General features: G+C 34.8%; 1 protein-coding gene across 4 annotated transcripts in view; it reads left to right on the top strand.

The window, feature by feature from the left end:
• LOC128855272 (fasciclin-1) overlaps positions 1–24,243 on the top strand; it is a 95,362-nt gene extending 71,119 nt beyond the window's left edge. For 2 of the 4 annotated variants that reach the window (XM_054090020.1, XM_054090021.1), the window contains exons 10-15: positions 591–681; positions 2,645–2,865; positions 5,808–5,970; positions 6,038–6,188; positions 6,492–6,527; positions 9,215–24,243. In XM_054090020.1, coding sequence (XP_053945995.1) covers positions 591–681; positions 2,645–2,865; positions 5,808–5,970; positions 6,038–6,188; positions 6,492–6,527; positions 9,215–9,429 — 877 coding nt within the window. In that variant the 3' untranslated portion in view covers positions 9,430–24,243. The remainder of the gene's footprint in view (positions 1–590; positions 682–2,644; positions 2,866–5,807; positions 5,971–6,037; positions 6,189–6,491; positions 6,528–9,214) is intronic. The other 2 variants (XM_054090023.1, XM_054090022.1) reach the window with 2 other exon arrangements.
• The last annotated feature ends 954 nt before the right edge of the window (positions 24,244–25,197 follow it).

Genomic DNA, 25,197 nt, shown 5'->3' with positions numbered 1-25,197 from the left:
TTTTTCGTTGAGCTCGTGAGGCACCCAGGTTCCCAAATTTTAGGTAAATCCTATTGAATGAAGGTGATTGAGAATTGTTTTATGATCGCAGTTCATTTTGTCCACTGGTTTGGCGACCGTTCTCCTTCATCGAATTCAGAAGGTCTTCCCCTGCGGGACGTGTCACCGACGTCAAAGTTGCCATTTTTTAACTTTGCAAACCATTTCGATTATGGCACCTTCTCCACACGTGTCGCAAATGTTCCGAGCTGCTTCGGCAGCTTTTGACTTCGTTGAAAAGCAAAGAAGAGGAGGTGTCGAAAATGTTGATTTTTTACCTTCTCGGTATTCCGTTTCTAAACCTGAAATCTAATAAAATATTAAATAATTCAAAAATTCAAAACAACATAGTTTTGTAGAGCAGAAAAAGTTCTATCGAATGAATACTTAACCTTTGCCGAAAGCATACATATCGTGCAAAATAAAAGAAAATATGAAAACGCTATGAACTTATGGGGAATAATACAAATTATTACTATTCTATAGAAATCCCTTTACTTGCCATTAATAATATAAAATTTGTATTCTTACGTTTCTGTTTTTCTTTATAGAAATCGTGAGAGGTTACGCGACATCCTGAATATGCACATTATCAAGGATAAGTTGAATGTGGAGCGCATTCGCCAGAAGAATGCGAATATTGTAAGCGAATACTATCATAGATATACATATATACAAGGTGGCGAAAAATTAATCATCCGATTTTGTTTTTGAATAAATTTTATTTAAAATATATTTACTTACATTCTCCATTTTAATCACCATTTTTATTTAAATATAGAACTTTGACTCAATTCACGAATTTTAAATATTTCGTGTTTGTTTTTACTTTGCGATCAGCTGTTTTCTCACTTGCAAATTCTTACAAGTAAAACTTTATCCAGTAAAAACTTGCAACTCCCCCTCAAAATGAAATGTCATTTCGCTCTCTCACTTTGCCCTACTTTGCAAATTTTTTGAATACATGAACATCAAAACTTGATAATTTGGTATAGGGTTTTTCAGTAAGAGCGCTTCAACTTTTGAACTTTTTTGAATAAAACACAAACGGTTTGACTTTTTTAACTAATTTTTTTTTTATTATCGAGTTTGAACATATACATTTAAGTATGAAATTCGATTTCTTTTGCATGACCACCGCGTGCACGTTTTACGAAGTCCAATCGTTGAACCCAACTTTCGACCACTCTTTTGCATAAATCGGCCGAAATTCCAGCAATTTCGCGTTCAATATTGGCTCTGAGCTCACAAATCGTCGCCGGCTTGTTACTGTAGACCAATGACTTCACATAACCCCAAAACTGGACGGCTTGTTAAATGGACCGTAAAATGGCCGTAATGCTCTTAAAGTAGCAGCAAAAGAACGATTATTTTCATAAAAAATTTACACGATTTGCAATCGTTGCTCAAGTATGTAGCGTTCCATGATGAAATGTATACTAATCAAGTTTACAAATGACAAGCGAAAAATAAAAAATATTGCGTCGTTCGCCCTCCCTATCGGAAAAAAGTTGAAGCGCACCTATTAAAAACCCTATACAAACATTTGAATAAACCTAAATGACACCATTTGCAAAAATTATAAATCTTCCGATAAGGTGATTAATGTTGCGCCACCTTGTATAAAACTACCCACACTAAATTTAATAAAAATCAACACCTGACCGCAGAAAGAAGGCTAGCAACACGCACAAAAATATTCTCAGAATATTTATAGTAAATGCAATCGCCAACAAATATTTTTAAGTACTTCTCTTCTGTTACGACCTTCAACGAACCAATAAATTCTTACCTGACTTTCTCTTCCTTTCTTATTCTTGATTGGCGCGATAAGTACTATTTGTCTTCGCTAAATACTATTTGAAGTGCTGTGTGGAGAGTTAAAATCAGCATTGAACGATTTTAAATTATTTTCTTCCATTAAATTCTTCTCTGTAATTTTCAAACTATCTTGTAAATTCATAATATCCAGATTTCCTTGGCCTAAGGCTATGCAGTGGGCGGCAAGCGGCTAAGTGTCTGAGCGGGAAAGAAAGAAATAAAACTCACGAGAAACTACGAGTCTGGTCGTTTGGTGATTGTGAGTTAAGCGAAAATTACGACTGATCCATCACATGATTCAATAATAATAATTGAATTATTATGACGGATCGATGCAGCTCAGTAATAAAATGATTTTTAGTTTTCATTTAAAAGCTGAGTGGCAAAAAATATTGCAAATATAAATATTTAATTTAATGTCGAAGGAGGATAATTAATTTAATTTATATTTTTTTAAAGATATTATTTTAATTTTTGAAGAAAATTTGTTCGCCAAACATTGCCGCTGAAGAAAATCACTCAGCCAACGACCACAAGCCGCTCACATAGAATGCGCGGCAGTTTGCAGCTCTCCCTGCATTACTGTAAACTTGTTGTTACCTATTCCTGTAAAAAGTCTTAAAAAGAAACGACAGGGGATTTATTAATATAAGTGAATTGCCCTTCCACATATACTTTTACGTTTACGTAATTTATTAATCCTACTTGTGCGGATTTTTATGCCTACCACTGAATGTTAACGCTACTCTTGAATTGTGGCTACATGGAGTTTCTTTCTTTACAGATTGCTCAGGTGCCAACCGTCAATAATCGTACATTTTTGTATTTCAATGTCAACAATGAAAATGGGGAAGAAGTAATAACCGTTGAAGGAGGTGGTGTTAATGCTACAATTCTTCAGGCTGATGTGGCCCAAACTAACGGCTACGTTCACATTATTGATAAGGTCTTGGGCGTTCCTTACACCACTGTACTTGGAAAACTCGAAACTGATCCCATGATGAGGTAAAATTTTAACATATACATATATTTAATACTAATAAGGTTAAATCTGATGAGCTGACACAACTAGCGACATCGGATGTATGCTTTGAGGCCACATAGAGTGGTGTGAGAAGTTGTGGGGTTGGTTATCACGTACGTTAGAGAAGCCTTGTAGAGGTCCTATGCTCCTCAAAGGATTAATCAGGAGGAAAAAATATAATAAAAAAAATTGATAAATGGATGATAAGTGTGCCAGTATTGTTCAGTACATCAGTTAAGCTTCCATAAAGGGTCGTTTGGGGTCCTGAAATTTGTAGAATATTCGGGAGGATCTAACAATTGCCACTAAAAATATAAATATTTAAATGCCCAAAGCACAATTTCTTGCAGGTGAATCCGGATTGTTAGATACCCTGAATATGATGCTAAGGCACTGAACTATTGTTTAAGGATTTCGTTCTTCTTCGAATCGCAGGTCGTCGTGAGTCAGCATATTTTGAGGCCGTCCTGAGTTCATTTTCGAGATTAAAATCAGTGCGCCATAACTTTTGAACTTAATTTCTTTACTTGCTGCTGCTTGGTAAACTTATTTTTCAGAGTAAAATACTTAGGTACTGCAATGGAGAGTCTCTTTGAAAGTATTTGATACAAATATTACTTGAAACGAAGTTCTTAGTTCTTGCGCACATGCCTTCTCACATTCATGTCAGAATTTTAATTGATGTGAAAATTGGTCATTTCATATTGCACGACCTTGTATAATATTTTTGCTTTAGACAATATCCCTAGATTGATTGATGATTGATTTACACGGTTTGTTCTTTAACTAAGGTGAAAAAGAAAATTGTAAGTGGAACTTCGGCTGCCACGTCACTTGGCAGATTGGACAGCCGAACTCTGCACGATCATGTCACATGCATTCACACACTCGCCCAATCAGTTATTGTTCAGATGACAACGAAGTATCTGATTTTTTCGTATATCACCAACACAATCTCATTTTTTTATAAACATATCCCAAATGACGTCAGCTTATCAGCTGATTGTTTAAAATTCGCTCATAGTCGAATAACGGGATGTTAAAGAGCACACCTCCAAAAATCCTTTCACCATGTAATATCCTTAATATAGGGCTACTCTTTAGGACTCTAAAAGTTTGGAAATGCATGAAAGCGAATTAGTTGTTCTAAATTTGCGGAGCAAGAAGAGAGCACGTCCTCGCTTTTTTGATATTTCCATGAATTGAGATCAGAAACCAAACTGAACCTACATTTTCGAAAACAATGAACGTCTCCGATCTTGCAACTTTGCCAATATCTGATAACGGATGATTGCGATTAGAAACTACTTTTTCTTTCGGTTGATGTTTTATGTTCACAGGGGAACCCAGACCTAATGACACTCACGTACAAACACATTCGCCAACAATGATCGGGAATACAAAATAACTATTTTACATTCTGTCAAAAAAATATCGGGAATTGTTCATTTAAAAAGCGCGCGTTACACATACAATTATGTCTAAATTTTTTTTGCTAGAATGTTGGTACAACTTTCCTCTATAGTGTCGCAGAGGCTGGGCATGATCTGTCAATTAGCTTGTTTTTGGCATTTAATTGTATCAGTCAACCTCAGGTGTTCTCTGCGATTTTCCCTATGGATAAAAATATGAAGCAAAGAATTGGTCTTAAATTTTGTGTCTTGAACGGGATTTCGAGTGCCGAATTATTGAAAATATTGCCGAAAACCTATGGCGAGTGTTCTTTATCAAAAGCACGGGTCTATGAGGGGTATAAGGCTTTTGCAGAGGGCCGAGAAGTCGTGGAAGATTTGCCTGGACGCCCATCAACGTCTTCAACGGATGAAAACGTCGACAAAGTCAAGGAAATGGTGCTGGAAAAACATCATTTAAGTTTGAGGGGCGTAGCTCGTGACCTTAGCGTATCTCACGAAACATTTCGCAACATTTTACACTATCAGTTGGGCATTAGACGTGTGGCTGCTGGACTCGTTGCAAGAGAGTTGAATTTCTTTCAAAAAATTCATCGGCTGAAGACATGCTTGAGCAAGTGAATTCGGAACCAACCTTTATCCAGCGCATTATAACAGGTGATGAGACGTAGGTATATGAGTTTGACATGCAAACCAGTCAACTGGCGGATGAATGGCGCTATCCACATGAGCCGAAACCCAAAAAACCACGTCAAAGTCTGTGAAAAGTGAAAGTCATGCTTCTCGTTTTCTTTATCATGCTGTTGTGCACTCGGAATTCATTCCAAATGGTTCTACGGTAAATAAAGAATATTATTTGGAAGTTATGCGACATTTGTGAGAGAGTGTACGTGGGAAACGGCCCAATTTGAGAAAGGAAAACTCATGGATCTTGCACCATGATAACGCACCGTCTCACAAGGCTCATATTGTGATACCTTTTTTAACCAAAAACTCGACAAGTATCATTTAGCCCCCTGTGAGTTCTTCCTCTTCCCGAAACGTAAAGAGCTAAAGACGATGCCTTCAAAGGCGCTTAAAATGTACTTTGATGATTACACTAATCGTTAGCATATGTGTATTGCTTCGAATGGAGCCTATTGTAAAGGCGACAAAATAAATTTTGATGATTAAACAATTATTTTGCGTTTTATCGAACAATTCCCGGTACTTTTCTGATAGAATGAATATAGGGAGAATGACAAACTGTGTTAACATTTTTGTTCAGTAAGGTTTGGCAAGTCATCAAAGGAGTCAAAACTTGGACTGATCGAATGGATCATATTGCTCCCGGCGGACAAATGCTGAATATTATATTCAAAACATAAATGCCATGATATTATCTACCAAATTATAATAAGCAAAAAATATTTCGTTCCACCAATATTTCGGTTTTTTATTGTCATTTTAAGTTCTCAAGTTCATAAAGAAAAAATTTAAACAAATATGTATGTATTTCATTCCTCTTCCAGCGATACTTTCAAGTTGGGACAGTTCTCTTCATTCAATAATCAGCTGAACAACACCCAACGTCGCTTCACCTACTTTGTGCCGCGTGATAAGGGTTGGCAAAAGACCAAACTGGACTACCCATCGACACACAAGAAACTTTTCATGGAAGACTTTTCCTACCACGTATGTAAACATTTGAATATGAAATTAATTTGTATATAACATTTATTCGAATAATTCTTTATCTCAGTCCAAATCAATATTGGAACGCCACTTGGTGATTGCGGATAATGTGTACACGATGAAGGACTTGGTATCTATGACAGCTGCGTCGGGCGACTCAATTTTGTTGCCTACCTACAGAGATTCGTTGAAGGTGAAAGTAGAGGAGGAAGCTGGACGTAAGTATTTCACAAATACACGGGTTCTTACACTCACGGACGTATGTATATGAATGCCTTCTAGCCAAGAATTCTCTCCACAGTGCTTCTAGCGCGTACGATATCCGTATGAATGCACGAAAATGGCGTTAAATTCAGATGGCTATGATGCATGCTGATATACATATAAACACATACATAAATATACATTTATTTAGAATATTATGTAGTTCGGATGATTGTTACTAATGTTGTTGAAATTTTTTCTTTTCGCTTTCTACAAAAAACAAAAAAACATTTTTTTCTTCATTTGCTAACGTAAAGATCTTCATGATGAATATGCTTCACATGAGTGGACTGGTGAGTGGTGACACCAATGAAAAATCTCCGCTATAAAATCACTCATCTATATCTGCATTCCAGTACTGTTTATTTTAATTAGAACGTTCGTGCTTTAGTGCCATCCGTATTTTTCATTTTTCATACTAGTTTTTCATCATTTCATTTAGTGTTTATAATATATTTATTGTGTAGATTTCTTTTCGCCTAGAGTTCGGCTAATGCGGTAACATAGAGTCAGTTGGCATGCCAAGAGAAAAACCTTTCATAGAATTACATAGAAAACTTAGAATTAGTATACCAGATACGTAGTTACGCTAGCAGGCATACTGAACGTGTTTATACCAAGGCTGGATAGTATCGGCGACTTTGTTGATGGTCTTCTACCGTGCGCCAACCCTGTAGCTTGCTTTCTGATATTTTTATTGCGTGGCCTTGCATTTCCACCGGTTTTTTTTTCACACCCTATTTTTATATCGAGAGCATTAAGGGGTTATATACAGTTAGAAGGGCGAAACAATTTTGCACAATTTTTTTTGAGAAAACTTTTAAATTTATTGATTTAAAAATTTGTATACATATTATGTAATTTTTAAACTGTATTTTAAGACGACGTATTAGTAAAAATATTTATTTGGAAAGAAATTACAGCTGATCTCCGGGAGCTCCTCTCAAAAAAAACGTTTTGTGGTGACCACTATATCTCTGAACTGGATTGTCTGAAATTAAAAAACCAAACAGATTTCGTTAAAGTAATGTTAAATCTAGTAATTAAAATGGAAATGCAAAATAGTGGTTTCTAAAAAACAAATCGATTTTTGACCAAAATTTCGGCTTTAAATTCTTTATAAAAAATATTTATCGGTGAGAAAAAATCTTCGACTAATTACTAAAAACTATGTACATTTAAGAAGCTCGATTTAAAATTTGAGACTAATCGGTTTAGCTGTTTTCGAGTAACGTTGGTCACCGACTTTGAAAATACCATTTTGAGAAAAATGCGTTTAAAGTTTCAAAAGCATTTTACATAGGGTTAATTTTTTTTAAACTTACATGGAGTTGTCTATTCCAGGACCATATAATACACCCTCAGCCGCTTCGGCAGCAGATAAATTCGCATTCCACGTGTAATTCCTATTGCCTTCTTATAATACAATAGTGATGCCATTCCTTTATTAAGAATATCAGCACATCCACCTAAAACACTTCATCTAAACGTGCGCTATTTTGACTAACTCCTTTGGACTCGTACCATTTTATTTCTTTACTGAACCCATTAAAAATGTCTAAATTCTTCCTTGGTTCACAGTGAACAATATATCAGAGCTAGCAATATAAACAGACCTTTAATTTTTATTTTTAAATCCATTTCCGTATTGCGATCTGTTTTTAAACAATATTTTTACTTAAAGCTGCTTAATTCATTTAAGAGAAAAAACATTTACTAATTTTATGAAAAATAATAATTTGGGCTAACTTATTGTCATATTAAGTTTTTTGTAGACTTTCTGTTGAGTCTGGGGAAGGTTATAGGATTTGCAATTATTTTTGTGGCAAGACGGTTTGAGCGCGTTTAGAGTCGTGTGATGTTGCATATTTTCTTATTTCTTTAATTTTCTATTGTGGGCACCTTGAGATCGTGATGAATTTGTGCATTTGTGATACAATAAGGGGCGTTTGAGGTAATTCTTAGGGTTTCTGACTGGAATCTTTGTTGTATATCTGACGTATGTTGGAGCTCCAAAGTTGGTGTTGTTCCACAAATGAAAGAACCTACTGATTTATGCCACCTCTGAACAGCAGATGGTCTTTTATCATGAGTTTTTTTCCTGACAGCAAAAAGCTGTCTGCTGCGCATAATGGAGGACTTATACCGGAGACCTTCATGAACAAATCGACGGATGAGACTCTCAGAAATATACGGCTCCCACTTCATTGATTTCGCATGCAATTTTTAAATAATTCTGCAGATCGCATAGTGTTAGAAAGTTGCTCATATTTTTAGCGTTTTGCAAAAGATTCTGCAACGCCAACTGATGCTTCCATTTCACGACAAACCTTATAAACGAATGAACGGGCACACTTGGGACAATTAGAGATATAGAGATTTCTAAATCAGTGTGATTTGTACACCGAAGCGACGATAACTGCATGTCCCTTCATTTCTTGACTTAAGTTGTAGTCCTCCTTGTGAAGGAGTAGTCCTCTTAGCTGAAAAGGAGTAAAAAGTAAAGGTTTCGGGAATTTATAGTCACATACATATATAGATGTCCTCAAATACCGTATGCACCCTGTATATATAAATTTATATGTGGATCACCCAGTGTTAAAACGTTATCTATTTCTTTATGAAAAGAAAAATGCTGATGGCCTAGTCGCTAATGCTTTTTAATTCATTGTGATTGTAATTCATTACTTTTCCACTTTTCAAATTAAAAAAAAAAAAATATTAATTAAAAAACATTTCATCATAATGTCATAGGAAAATGAGAAAAAAAAAACAGTTGGGTACAACATTTTAAAGCCGATTCTTACTGTATTGGTTTAGACATGATTGAAGCTAAGTTAGATCTAATAGCCAGGAAATAGTGAAAGAATTTTAAAGCTTGTAAAAAATGCTCGCAAATCTCAAAAAATAGCAATTATTTATCATATCAATATTTTTATAAAAGCAATACCATTCTAATAAAATCATTTCTCACTTGCAGGCTATGTGATCACTTGGAACTTCAAGAAGATCAACGTCTACAGACCGGATGTTGAGTGCACCAACGGTATAATACACGTCATCGACTATCCCATGCTTGAGGAGCGGGATGTTGTCGTCAACGGAGGTAGCTATCCGTTAGACACTAATTTGTGCATTCTCTTCACAAATACCCTCATGATAGCAATAGCGAAATTTCTTTTCTTAAATAATTAATTATGTGTATAAACTAAATTACAAAACCAAAAAAAAAGACACAAAAAAAAGAAAAGCAAAAAACCACTCATTTTAAATGAATTCAAAAAAAAAAAGAAAAGTAAAGCATCCAGAAAGTGAACATATATTCACACAATCAAAGTTCATTGCCAGCAAAATGACCATCATACATCCAATCACCATATTTGCCTGCCACATATTGTAACATTCAGATCATCTTTCGTGCGACACTCACTCTTCCATACCTTGGAAACCATCAAACATTACATTGGCAAAAATACAATCAAATATTGCAACCGTCGGTCATGCACCACATCTGCACATTTCAACATTGAATGCGGCTCGAAGCAAACAAATAACAAATGTTCGATGATCTTGTAATTATGAAGAACCAAATCCAAAACAAATCAAAAAAACAATACAAAAATATATATCATCTCACAACGAAACGAAATTCACATGTATGTAAATAACTTGTGACCAAAGAAGAATTGCATTAACAGTTGTGTTTGCCTCTTGACGCCTATTGCGGACGTCATTGACACATCTTGCATACACCACATTTAACCAATACATATTAAGTTTGTTTGTATGTATAGATATTGGTATTACCCTTCGTTTGCGCTATAGTTTATTTATTTCATTTCTGAGTTTTTCTTTAGTAGAAGCAGAGAATGTTAATGAATTGCAATTCAAATCAAAAATGAGAATTTCATTAACATTCTCTGGTAGAAGTTTAGTCTATTTTTCAAGCATATGCTGTTACAGTACAGAACGCTTATAAATATGCAATGTATTCTGTGCTCTATGCAATCACTGTAAAATAGCAGTGAATGTTATCGGCTTGTATCAGCAGAGAATGTTAATGGAATTCAATTTAATTAACAACGGAGAATGTTAATGAAATTCATTTCAATTAACATTCTCTGCTTGTATGTGCTAGATATGCTAGATAAAGTCAAAGTAATGTAATTGTGTATATTTACTAATTATCTAATCCATTCTAAGCATACAAGTTTTTCATTGTAATTTTTAGCCACATTCATAAGTACATATGTACATAAATGTGTACATAGTATATATATAAATAATTTTAGTTTGAATTGGTTTCTTTAAAATAAAATAAAACAAAAAAACTTGATATTGAAATTTGTAGTTTTGCTATATTACTTGCATTTTATGTAGCTTTTAAGTTAAATTAGTTTGTATGTATGTACGTTCTTGCGCCTATTTATTTAGTTTATTTATTAAAACTTTCATTAAGTAATTAAAAAAAAAATCACCTTTTATAAGTAATAATTCTCTTCAGAAGTATCAAATCGCATCTGAAAGTGAGTAAAAAAGCAATATTTTTTTGAACAGTATTTATGGCCCAAATCATGTATCTAAATTTTTTGTCGCTTTAGCGTTGGAACAATAACTGTTCGACCATTCAAATTTATAGTGTATTGCAGGCTTTATAATAAAAGTGGATCATATGTGGTACACTTTCCATTATAAGCCTAATTATATGCTACACCAGATTACCACTTTTTCGTACTCATACCATATCGAGATACATGATAAGGCGAACGAAGTCCATCCTTAGCGTAAGTACTATGAGCTATGAAATCAGCCATGAAAAACCATTTGCATGAAATTTGCATTGTAATAATTGTTTTTGTTAAATAAATTAGACATTGCTATTTTTTATAGTTTTTCAAATTGCAATTTCGACATCAGAAAAAATGCATACATACATACGTGTATATTCATGCATACAGGCATAGTTCAATAAGCATTTTCATTAACTATATGCATTCTGTATAGTGACATATGTACAGGCATACATAAAAACTAAAAAGAAAAAATACTTCAAAACCAAACTGCCGAAGTTCATTAATTTTTGAGTAGAAATATGAAAAGGCTACTTTGCATTGGCTTTTAGAAAAAGGGCATACGAAATTTATAGGTCATGGCCTAAGCCAAAAAAGTATGTATTGATTCATTGCCATTTACATGAAATTTAAATAAATTAAATCGAAAAAAGAGACAAGATATTTTATGTACACAAATGGCCCTCTTGAAATTTCAAAAAACAATTTCATTTACGAGATTGCACTTAACAGATTATCAAAAACTGGCCTAAACACTTTAATGATTTTGAATTTCACCTTATTTTGTGTCACAGTAATCAGAGTTGTGCCTTTAGCATTAGTTTTATACGAGGTTTTTATTGTATACCATGTCTTTGGAAAATCTTAACAAAATTTGCATTTGTGAGGTCGCTATAGGGTTAACATGTTCTAAAAAAGTATTCGACGGAAAATTTCACTAGGGGTATTCTCAGACACAATCTTAATACATAGAACGTAAATGCCCACAGAAAATTAAAAAAAAAGTCAAATATGTCCTCTCGAAGTAGGCAACATCTTTTTTATGTACACTTAATGAGACTCCCTAAAAAGGGTCTAAGCGACCTACGACAGTTGGTTCTACGTTACCGGAACGGCCCGTATTTACTATATATCCGACCAAGGACTGTCACCCATATATGTATGGGGAATGTTTATGATGTTACGTCAACAACAGTTTGCTTTCATTCTCAGCGCGCACAACCGCAATTGCTACTAGGGTTCAAACCGCAACAAGATCCTCAAATCGAAAGCCGGCAGCATTTGACGCAAAAACAAAAATTGTTGCTGGCGACATTTAAATCAATTGGCCAGCCGTTACTAAATTACTCTGTACTCGCTTAGTACTAATGATCCGCAGTGGATAGAGCTTCAGACCTGTCAAAGTACTATTATCAGGACAGCTACGGGATGCTTGCTGACAACACCTTAACAACGAGGCTTCCTTGCTACCGGGCAAAGAGCCGAGCAAAATGATCACCAAGCAATTTCTGCAGAAATTTGCTAAAGCCAGAGCCACCTCGCAGGCGAATCAGGAGACATCTCTTCAACTACACCGACGAGATCCAGAACCAAACACAACTGAAACTGCAACCTCTGGACCGAACCTGTCGAAACAGGACGCTTCCTGGGTTTACCGTTAGATGATGACGTTTGGTGACTCCGCACTGGTCGGCCTGCGTAGTGAACTGCTACAACAACAGCAACAACTCTTTCAGGAGAGAGATAACGCGTTAAAATGTGCTGCAAAATTATTTCTCGTAAAATTTGTTCCATTTTTCCCACTAATTTTAAAAATTCGCAGGCCACACAAAAATTACAAAATATACTCTTGCATAATCAATTTAAATATCACTATTTAACATCGTGGACTACCATCTACTGCTGCAAAAATCTAGAGTTGAATTACTGCACTTGCAAATTTAATTTAGGATTCTACGAAATTAAAATCTAATCAAACACTACGAACTACGTCACTCGAACATCCTGAGAAAAAAGTGATATTTCCACTTTCTTGATTCTCTAAATTATTTCTAGGCAGATTAATTACTTTTTTCTTCGTCTTTAAAAGGGGGGTTTCTTCTAAATCAGCCAATTTATTCATTCCCTTTAAACTGCCGAATACTGCTAGTGTTTTTCAGGCAGAAGTCTTTGCGATCCTGCAGGCATGTAGAAGGCTTAGAGAACGTGGAGCGTGGGAGATATTAACATTCTTTCCGGCAGTCATTAACTCGTGTAAGGCGCAGATCAAATATCTTGGCTGTGCAGGTAACATTGCTCTGATCTGGGTTCTAAGACATAGGAACATAGAGAAAAGTGAAAATGCTGATGAGCTTGGCAGAAAGGGGTCGACTGAATTGGTCTCAGATGTCTCCTACCCAGACATCAGCATCCCCTTGACTGTTGTTAAAGGGGAATTGCGTTACTATTTTTTATCAGAATAGCGCAGGATATTTCTTCATGTGCTATTTCAAAAACCCTTTGGCCCCAATACAATACACGGAAGACGCAGATAGTTCTGGGGTCTCCTCAATTTTCAAACTCGCCATTCAATTTCTTAACTCGTAGCTGTGTTTAGCGGTCAATGGACGATCGGCACACTCGCAGGAAATCTAGGTTTGTCATTTAGTCCCCATTGCAGAAGCTATGGGGACCCTTCAGCGACCGTTGAGCACTTTCTCTGTAAATGGCTTGCCAGTTAGACGATTAAGGTTCCGAAAATCCCCGAACCAATGGGCAAACGACCTAGCGTCTTTCAGGCTGAAATTCAAGCAATTGCAATCTTTGCGAGAATAAATCATATGAGGGGCAACAAGGGTGCACACATAGCTATATATTATATAGATGTACTCGGACAGTCGAGCTGCATTAAAAGAACTAGTTTCACATTCTGTGCAATCGAAACTAGTGTACAAATGATTAAACAACCTAAACAAACTTAGTGCATAAATGAAATTGTACTTTGCTGGGTTCCGGGTAACTGAGGATAAAATTTAATAAAATTGCCAGGATCGGCAGCAGATTTTTACAGCCCAGAACCATACTATGGTATCAACTAAACAGAAGCTAAATGCATGGTAAATAGTTGGGAAAAATACTCAAAGAAATACCAATTGGAAAGTCACACAAGAACTCCGTCAAGCCAAAAGTCGTATAAGACCTTTTACCTACAATAGGGAATTGCATAACTTGTGTAAAGTAGACATAGGGAAAATAGTTGGTTTTCTAACAGGTCACTATTACTTAAATTACCATCTCCCAAAAGTTCACATTGGGAATTAGACAGAGTGTAGACTATCTCTGTTGCATTTATTCTATGTTCAATAGAAGCTGATAAAAATATTTAAGGTAGCAATGCCAGTCAATGGGACTAGTATTAACTACTTCTAAAACATAGTAGGACGCGAATGATCTTTCACATCCAAGGTACGGCCATTGGGCACACTTCACCTTCTTCTTGATTGGCGCGATAACCGCTTAAGCGATTTTGACCGAAACAAAGGAAACCTCAAGTGAGGCCGAGTCCTTCCCCACCTGAACTTTCCAACGCAGAAGAGGTGTCCGTATACCTCTGCTGCCACCAGCTGGTACCGCATCGCATACTTTGACAGCCGGAGCGTCTGCATCCATACGGACAACATCACCCAGCCGCCGTTACTGGCGTGCAAAGGTGTACAAATCTTCCGCAGAATCTTTCTCTCAAATACTACAAGCGTCGCTTCATCGGATGTTGTCATCGTCCACGCTTCTGCGCCATACGTTAGGACGGGCATGATGAGGCATTATAAAGTGTGAGTTTTGTTCGTCGAGAGAGGACTTTTCTATTCAGTTGCATATTTAGTCAAAGTAGCACTTGTTGACAGGAGAGATTCTCCTTTGGATTTCAAGACTAACATTATTATCGGTGTTAATGCTGGTTTCTAGATAAGGTATAGATAAAAAAATATTTTTATTATTAATTAAACGCAAATTAAACAAAAGAAAGGAAATTTTTAGCATACACAATAAAGGCACAACTCTGCGCACAACTACAACAACCAAATTTGTATGGGCAAAATAGTAAATCGTATTTCGATACTTAAATTAATATAGAAATTTGATTTAAACACTCCAGTTAAAAGTTTTTCGCTGTACATTCTTCTAGAATTGTATTGAGTTAACTTTCTGTTACACTCAGAAAAAATTTCAACAAAATGGGTTATTTGGAAATTTTATTTTTTACAAATATGTATGTTTATTTACATGCATTTTACAAATATGTATGCTAATTAGTATTTGTTCAACAAAATTTCATTTTTTTTTTCAAAAATTTGATGATATCTTAAATTGATGTTGAGAACAGATCATACTGTTGAACGATTTTCAATATTTTTTATTGTCAAAAGTTTACGAGTTTACGCTCGTCTTAATTACAGGGTCCGACACCTGAAGTGTAACCAATTTAAAAGACCGCAAATTTAGTTTGGAAAACTACTTTTATTCAATTCAAAGTAAAAAATGTGTGAAAGTAATACAAAATTAAGAATCAATTTACTTTTGCTCGGTATAACGACCTTTTGCTTTGACTATGGCCTTGAGCCCAGAAACGAAGCGCAAGCTGCCCGAATGTGACGTGCAGGTATTTTGGCCCATTCGCGGACAATGGCTTGTTTCCGCCCCTCGAGACTCGTGAATCTTTTAGTTTGGACTTTGCTCTCCAAAGGGGTTCAAAGAGAATAATCCATCGGATTCGCGTCTGGTGAATTTGAGAGCCATTGTGTGAACGTTATGGAGTTCGGAACGTTGTTTTTTAGTCGTTCTTGTTTCACTCGAGCTTTGTGAGACGGTGCCACGTCCTGTTGAAACGTTCATGGTCTGCCTCCGAAATGTTTATCTGCCCACGGCTTCAAAGCATCCTCCAGAATACTTTCCCGATAATATTTTGCATTTAGCTTGACGCCAGGCTCGATGGAAAGGATTGGAGAGCGCCGATCTGCGGTTACAGCGCCCCAAACCATTACCTGTGACGGGGGCTGCCTCCTGGTGGCCAATCAATGACTTAAATTCTCGTGTGAACGGTCGGTCAAATAAACACTATCGTTTTGGGAGTTTATGAATTGCTCATTTGAGAAACTTTTTCGTCAGAAAACACAATGCTCGGGAATTGCCCGCTTTCGGCCAAGCGAAGCAACTCCTTCGCTCTCTCAAGTCTGACTTGTTGCTGCTTTGGTGTAAATTATGCGCCTTTTAGATCTTGTAAAACTTGACTTTGACATTATTTTTCAGTATGCGGCAGATGCTACGGTCAGATATTTTCAGTTCTTTCGCCATTTGATTCGCACTTCGTCAGGGATTTCGCTCAAGTCGCTTCTTCACTTTTTGAACCATTTCATGTGACGTTGCAGTCGTTTGATGACCGCTTCCATGGCATTTCGCGATGCTACCAGTATCATAGTAACGAGTAGAGGTGCGGTAAACAAAAACTTTATTTACTTTAGGGTGCTCGAGCTCGCGAACAATCGCTGGTTGTGATTTTTCAGCCAAATATAATGCAATCACACTATTACGTTTGAAATCCATTACCGATTTTCTTTTTTCGCGTTTATTCTCGGCAAAATGCTTCCACGCGCTTGTAAACAATACTCTGCACTGTCATTTAGTCAACTTACAGACAGCTGATGCACAGGCGCGAGCGGTCTGAGGTTGGTTACACTTCGAGTGCCGGACATTGTATGATAATAAATTGTTTGAGTTCCTATATTTTCCTTCTCTGAGTGTAGCCGCTTGTAGTCTCAGCATATTAAAGCACTAAATAAACGAAAAATGTCATACAGATTTACATAAACTCGCCCTGCCTGTATATTTGTTGAGTGAAAAATTAAGAACATGAAACGGTAGTTGTTAGTATGTAACAATGTAGTTGTAACAATACATACGCATACTTGCTAAAACACCTACTCAAACATTTGTATGTAAACAACAACAACACCAACCAACAGACATTACTACTATTATATTTATAACCACATCATGCAGTGTAAAGTTTAATATATACAAAAACAAAATAATTAACAATAATAATAATAATAATAAACACAAAAAAACACACACAAAAATACAAAGTCCTCTATATTACCATACCAAACGATCAATAATGAACGATACTATGCTATATACCTTATATATTTATAGGTTAGGCATTAAACCTAGCAACCTTCAACTACTACACTACATACTCACATTGTGTAGGTAATGCGCAGATCTATCTGCATTGATGTGTGTGTACCATAATTCTCAGATCACATTCCGATACTGTTCAACATTGTTATTGCTTACGTTAACGATTACGGTTTTTAATTCTTCTACTACTACATACATATAGTAATGGTATTTAATTAACATTTAAATTACAGTTGTTCAAATAAATCAAATAAAATTAACTAAAACAAACAAAAAGATTGATAATGAAATTCAATAAGTAATTAGTTAAGCATAAAATGATATGAATAAAAAATTAATAAATGAATACCAAAAAAAAAAAAACAAAACAACAAGAAAAAATGGAATTAAATATTATGTTGCATAATACTGTGCATATTTAAGTAGCTAAAGTAATTGCAATAATAAAATTATCGAGCATAATAAATATACCAATAAGTAGCTACATACATACATACGTACGCGCATTCAATGTGGTATGCAAAAAAATTGCGCTGTAGACTAAAGCATTGTAGGCTAAATGAAATTTATTATGGTGTGAGTGGTAAGCTAATCCAAATCTATGGCAGCAAACTAAATGCAATATTTGTAAGTTAGATTATTTCCAGAAATTCACTCTTACTAACATTCTTAAGTAAATCTGTGCAAAATAGAAAATGTGGGTAAATTTCAATGAAATATATATTTTGAATTGCATTTTTCGCTGAGATACATTTACAACAAAACAGCTGCAACATTTGTATGTATGCCCAGAGTGCGTTCTTTAGACTCAAGCTGCATTTAGTGGTGACATACCCACTGTACAGCAGCACAAGTAAAAACACTCGCAGCTGCTTGCCAAAAATGCTCACAGAGATCATCTAGTTCCAAAAAGCGTTTTTCTGTGAAATGGTTGCATAAAATTGATTCAATTTCATAGAAAATTGTATTAAAATGTTTAGAAAATTACGTAAAAATTCAGATATTTCTCAATAAAAAGCATAGAAAAGCTAAGAAATATATTAAAAATATTTGTTATTGTAAATTTTCAAAGTCGAAGATATTATTAGGCATTTTTTTCTATTTTTTTAATGTAACCATAAAAATTCTAATTTGGCATTGCAACGCTCAAGCAAAAAAAAAGCAAGCACTTACACCATTACACACTTGACTGCCTTTCAAACTTATGTACATCAAGGCTGCCTGTCAAGAAATAGGAAGTAGAAGAAGAGTGTTTTTACTTGTATTTTTTGCACAATGGCCATACTTTTAGCCTTAACTAAAACAAGAGCAACCAGCTGTTCTGATCAAACATATGGGCATCACTGTAAACGATTACAGGTGCGGCAACATAAAGCCATAACCATAACCGTAACCGTATGTATCTACTGAATTTTGGTTTTTCCCCGTAACCGTAAGCAGCTGTGAAATACTTAACATTTATTTTGATGTTTGCGATAAAAATTTTAATATCTTAAATGAACGACGAAAAATTAATTGACTTAGTGGCAAGTTATTCGTGTGTTAATGACGAAATGCAAATTTTGTCATTAATTCTACTTCAATATCAGCTGTTTAAGGTTACGGCATGACTTATCGACAAATGCTGTTGAAGTTACGGCTATTGGCGTTATGGCTACGGCACTACTATTTGCAGCTTTAAGCCGTGGTTATGCTGGCGGACATTTGCTCAGTGGGCACACGCTGGAAAGAATATAGAAGGTGTGGCCAATATAACCGGTCCTTAAACGGCTCTCAACGATTTTGCATGGGTCAGCTGATTTGCTGGCGCAACAAAGGACGTGACAGCGGTTTGTTTACGCCAGAGGTCGTCAAAAACTGAGTTTGTATTGATGATATAAGAAAAAATCAGCGCACCTATTGCTTACTTCGTTGTCGTCTGAACAACGACTGTTTGTTGTATTCAACTAGCTTCAATTTTTCATTTCATTTGTTTTTATTTCATTCGCTTTTCGCTCTCTGTCAAATTTCGTATGACGTAACAGCCAAATTTACTCTCACAATTTTGCTACGGATGACCAAACCTTGTAATCTGTCATCCTTGCGACAAATACGAAATGTGTTTGCACTGTTTGGTATTTGTTGTTCATTAAGTTTGAGCATAGTTTTTCCTTCCCATTGGCAATACTAACTGAAGTACGAATATTTAGTACTTACAAAAAGCGTTAAAGGTGGATAACGAAACTTCAAAAAATGTCATATTTTCGATAGAAGATCACAGAAATTGTGTGAGAAAACGACATTTATTTCGCTGCCATTTGGTTTACGATGCGAATTTCAATAATTTTGTCTCTGGCCACATCACATTTTACGTCTGTTTGGATGTACAAAACTTGTTCGCTGTGAGAGTCGACGAACTCTCTGCCTTTGTGTTTGATGCAGCAATAATTGCCCGGCGTTCGCCAAATAAAATTTCAGCATAACCGCGGCCTTGTAATATCAATTTTATCAGAGGAATTACTTAATCGGAGAGAATAATAAATATCACAATTTTTTCAGTACCGAACAGTAGATATCCACTTGAGAAAAATTTCCTAGTAATTGGATAAGTTGAAACGGGTGTGACGGTTTTCCCCGTGACGCGACAACGCAAATTTGGGTCTGATAAAATTTTCGAATAATCGATGTGCTCGATGAACAATGAGGTTCGAAAATCATGTTTCACATACTGCTCACTCGGTACCGCTGCTTTTTCTATGCTGATAAAATCGCGTCTAAATAAAATCGTATGTAAATACCGCGCGATAAATGTCAAACATCCTCTCATAATCATTGATCATCGAAGTAACCTTATTTCCGACTGTGGCCTATGGAAATTTTCTTCTTTTTTTGCGAATTAAACACGCAATCGCTCTTATTTTTGAAATTCTTACATTATCATATAAATCATGAATTGTTGTTGATTTGATTCAGAGCTTTAAATATTAAAGTTAGAGTGAAAGTCTGCATAAGCGACTTTAGGCCTCTTCTATTCGCCACTTCTCTGCTCGCTATCTCTCTGCCTGACTTACTTGACAAAAAATTTGCTTCTGAAAGCAAAAACAAAGTTATCGATCAAGATTCGCCGCTAGCGAGTATGCTTATGCCTCATAAAACTGGTATAACTCACTATTTTACGAACACATGTGATTTTAAGCAGCTCTATTCCAGAGTTGCTAAGATTTATTCATTTATGCCAGTTGATTCATTTATTCGCCACTTAGTAACGCTTAGCGAAAAGATGAGGCCCTTTGTAAAAATTTAGCTTTTAAAAACACTCACGATTACATGGTTTGAAGTGAGATTTTGAGAGTAAAATATTTGCAGTGACGCAATTTTGGATTACCTGTGGGAGAGAACGGGCAGTAAAGCCAAAAGTCAAAATAGCCAACTCTTGCAAACGAAAATGAAAAGTTGGGTTAGATTATAATATAATATAAACATGGAAAGAATAAAAAGAAAATCATTGTTTGTAAACAAACTTTTACAACATTTACGCCAGCTTAACAGCTAACTCTGTCAATTACTTCTTCCTTTTAGAGTCCGTCGAAAACCTTCTGTATTCTCTCAATCGTGTATAAAACCCTATCAGGGCATGATTTAAACTCATATGGAAATACTCACTAAGATTCAATAATATCGCCTGCGCACTGTGTTTCTGGACAAAGGTTGTAGCTGTACACTTTTATTGCTTGCAGTCTGAACGTTCTTAATATTGGTTGAATTCAAAGTTAGAAAACCGTTTTTGAGAAAAGCAAATTTCCAATTCGTTATTAGTTAAAAATTAAACCTGTTTTGCCTTTCTACTTAGACATGCCTTGAAAAAAACAAAACTTTAAAGAGTAACAAAAAATATATGTTTTATAAATTAGTTATAAATCATAAGTGCTTTTTATTTTCCATTTCACCTGAATTTTTTTTTTCTTATGCTATTTGTGTCCTTCTTGTTTACATATGTAAATCACATATAAAAACATAAAGAAAAGGAATGCAAAAAGAAAAACAAATTAAATGAAAAAAACCGTAAATTAATTTACAAAAAAAAGGTTTTGACCTGTAGATCATTAGAATGAAGCTTATTCAAGCTTCTGTGACATCTAAGCACTCATATTTCATACAATGCAAAAATAAAAAAACTCAATTTATGCTCTAGTTATAGTAAATGCAGACATTAAATAAACGCAAATCAATTTAGAACGCCCACTGTGCACAAGCGCACGGGTATAGACAGTAGAACAACTTAAACCAAAATGTATTGTATGTATGTACGAGTATTTCACATACATACATATATACATGTGTACCTACTCGTGTATAGTATATATGTACATACATATGTAGGTATATTTATGCAACCTAATTGCTGTAGTCAGTAGTTACACGTTAAGCTCATAAGTCCCTTCCCCTTCAAAATACGAAAAGCAGCAACAACATTAAGACATCACGGTAAAATATCATCACACTTTGGCCCGCCCCTTTTTACACAACCATTACCACACTTTTTACAAACACATACACACACCAAGTCAAACAATCACCTACACACGTTTAGATGAATATCAAAAATATAATTGAGAAACCCTAAAACACCGAATAAACTGTGACACATCTCACATCCTTACCAAAAACAAAGAATTCATACATACATTAAAATTCAGGATTCTGTAGATGTACATTTATTTAATTGAAGTGTACAAACATACATAAAATATGACAATGAAATACATGTACACATGCGTGAGATGTATGTATATGTAGATGTATAGGGCGTAACGCAGTAGCATCGCAAAGTCTTCACTACTAATCATAGGATTCGGTTCATTATAACTGCAACAACAAATTAACGTGTAACTAGTGCCTTACTAAAGTTTAACTAATTACCTTAACCTTAACCTTACTTTAATAAAACTTTAATTTAATGCAAAAAATGAGAATAAATTACTCAAAAAACAAAAAACAAACAAATATGCCTAACACTTTGTAGAATCACCAGCTTACACAATAAAACAAAGAACAATGTGAAAATAATGTTAAAATTAAATTAAAAATAAAATAATAAAAGTATGAAAGTATAAAATGTCTTGGGCATGTCAAGTGCTTCTTCGAAAAAATTTTAATTACTAAAGTACATATACATATGGAAAATCTATATACTCATATACATGCATACATTAATCATATACATTAAGAGAGCATATTTAAAAGTAAAACAGATTAAATTAATTATATTTTATGAGTCAACGTAGGTAAACAATAAAAGCTTTCCTAAAACAAAAAAAGATTTACATATAGTTTCTTCTGGGCATAAGCAGCAAAGCTAAATTTAATAATAAACTGTTCAACAACTTTTAACATACTCGTATGTATGTATGTGTGCAAATAAGAACATCATTTGAAATGAATGTTGGGTTCACAGCTGCCAATGTATTTTCGATGATTCCCATAATGCTGGAAAAAAAAAAACAACTGCCGTTCGGAACCGATCGATTTTTAGGCAACATCTACACCAAGACACAAATTAGAGGAGAAAGTTGTAATACTAGTGGGCGCATACAACCTTGAAATATCACGAAACGAATCTCTCCGATTTTTCTCCTCTTGATAGAAAGTGAAACTCTTTGCATTTTAATGATTCCCACAATACTGCAAAAAAAACAACTGGCGTTCGGATGCCTGTCATTTATGGAGAACAACTACACCAAGACGCACACCACAAATTAGAGGAGAAGGTTGTAATATGTATTAGATGGGCGTATACAACCCTTCTCTGATTTTTCTCCTCTTGATAGAAAGTGAATCTGTTTGTTCTGATAAATAATTGTAATTAATTTAAGTTCGACTATGAAAGGTTAGTCGAGAAGTAGATGAAGTTGGCATACCGTCTTCAAAAAAAAAAAACAAATATCAAATATCACAAACACAAAAATTAAATATCAACGAATGCAAAAGTTCAGGTGCTAGGCATTAATCTACTTAATTTAAAGCGAATCTTGGCAAATTCTCAAAAATTCAATTGTTGGCTATTTCTTACTGAAAAATAACTTAAATGGAGGACATCTTTTTCGAAGTTGTTTTTGGAATGAATCGACAAACGAAATCACGAGTGCTTGCATAAAATATAAAACACTATTTTATGTGGAAATACGTACTTGCGTACATATATACAAGGTGGCGCAAAATTAATTACCCTAGATTTTTAATCTTTGCAAATGGGCGTCGGAGGTCAATCATATTTGACACTTGTGAACCAGACCGCAGCAATATAGAAACAGCCAAACAAAGGTCAAAATAAATTTATTTTAAACTTTTTCAATTTTTAAAGTAAATAGTTTTCATTACGCAAAATTTTTTTTTTACTAAAGAAGTTATTCAAAAACAAAATTGCGCTACCATTTACTAGGGCATATTTTATGCCATCGAGGCAGTATTAAACAGTCGATTCCACATTGCAAAATACGCAAAATTCAAACTGACAGAGAATAGCGCCCTAAGCCTGTCAATTTCTTTGCGCAAGTTTTTTTTATGTATGTACATACATACGCACATACAGATATATCATATGTTGAATTAAATGTTTATTTCGAATAATTCAAAAATATTTTGTGGTTTTAAAAAAACATAATATGCCATAAAGTATGGGAATCACTTCTGAAGTGCGAATTGGCACCGCTAATACACATACATGCACACATATACGAGTATATGTATGTGTATTGGCAAGCATTTACTTGCATGAACAATGACGAATGCACACATACATACATACAAACACATTTTGTTGTTAAAACTAAGAAAAACTCAAATTGAACGTATATTTTATGCAGTCAGTGTAGCACGTCACGCCCTTCCCGGAAGCAGATAATAATATTTTGAAATTGAAAGATATAAAAATACATATACACACCACGAGCATATACAACATATATACTAACATAGATAAGTACATGATAAGAAAATGCATATATTTATTGAATGGCATATTTAAATGTTTTGTGAACAAAAATTAAAAACGAGATAACCAAAATCGTAAATGAACATAATGCAAAAATATTATACAAACTTTTACTAATTTGCTGCTTAATTATACCATTATTACCTGCAGAATGTGTATCTTTTTTAAATTTTATCTTATAATTGCAAGTGACTAAACGAAAAACAACAAAAAACAAAAACTGATTTGTGTACACGCTTGTGAAATGACTAAAAGTGAAGAAATAAATAAAAGAATTTATAAATTCTCCAATGATGTGTTTTCTTACCAGCATAAGATTAGCGCTCGAAGTACCATAAAAGGTACTAGGTAAGCGAGGCCGTTTTAGATAAAGGGTGATCAGATTAGAGGTACTTTTTCTAATAGAGATTTTTTGACATATTACGCGTGACTACTGTCAAACTAAATACATAATTTTCTTCAGCATTCAGTGATATTTCATCATGGAAAGATTTACGCCTCAACAATGTTTACAAATCGTACAATTGTACAGGGTGGGCCATATAGCGTTTGCTTTTTGAACCACCTATTTTTTTGAGAATGGTAACACAAATGACATGTCAAATGTGTTCATAATTTACTTAAAGGTTTGACATTGACGAAATGGAACGCTATACGCTTGAACAAAATTGGGAAATATTGAGTTTTTGTTTCCAAAAATTGAAGAGGATGACATGGACGACATTTGGTTTCAACAGGACGGTGCAACTTGTCACACTGCCAAAGTTACACTCGAACTTTTGGCTACCGTTTTTGAATTCCGATATCAATTGGCCGCCTCGGAGCTGTGATTTAAGCCCGCTGGACTATTTTCTGCGGAGAGCCGTTAAGGACAAATGCTATGCGAACCATCCAGAGACGATTGATGCTTTAAAACACGAAATCGAAGTTGCCATTCATGAAATTGGAGCCCAAACAATCGAAAATGTGCTTAAAAATTGGGTTGATCGAATTGCCTACTGTAAAGCCAGTCGTGGTAGTCATTTGAACGATATTATTTTTATTCATAAATTACAATGTTCAGTCTTCAAAATAAAAAAAAAAGTTTGAAAAAATATTGATTAGTTTTTTTTTTATAGCCGATTCAAAAAGCAAATTTTACATGGCCCACCCTATATTATGTATCGCGCGCTTAGGTCAACTATGGCGATCAACGATGAGGCCCATTTTTGGCTTAATAGCTACGTCAAAAAGCAAAATTGCCAT

The sequence above is a fragment of the Anastrepha ludens genome, chromosome 2, assembly GCF_028408465.1.
Source record: "Anastrepha ludens isolate Willacy chromosome 2, idAnaLude1.1, whole genome shotgun sequence".
Taxonomy (NCBI): Eukaryota; Metazoa; Arthropoda; class Insecta; order Diptera; family Tephritidae; genus Anastrepha; species Anastrepha ludens.
The sequence above is the reverse complement of the archived record's forward strand: the minus strand, read 5'-3'. Positions and strand labels throughout refer to the sequence as shown.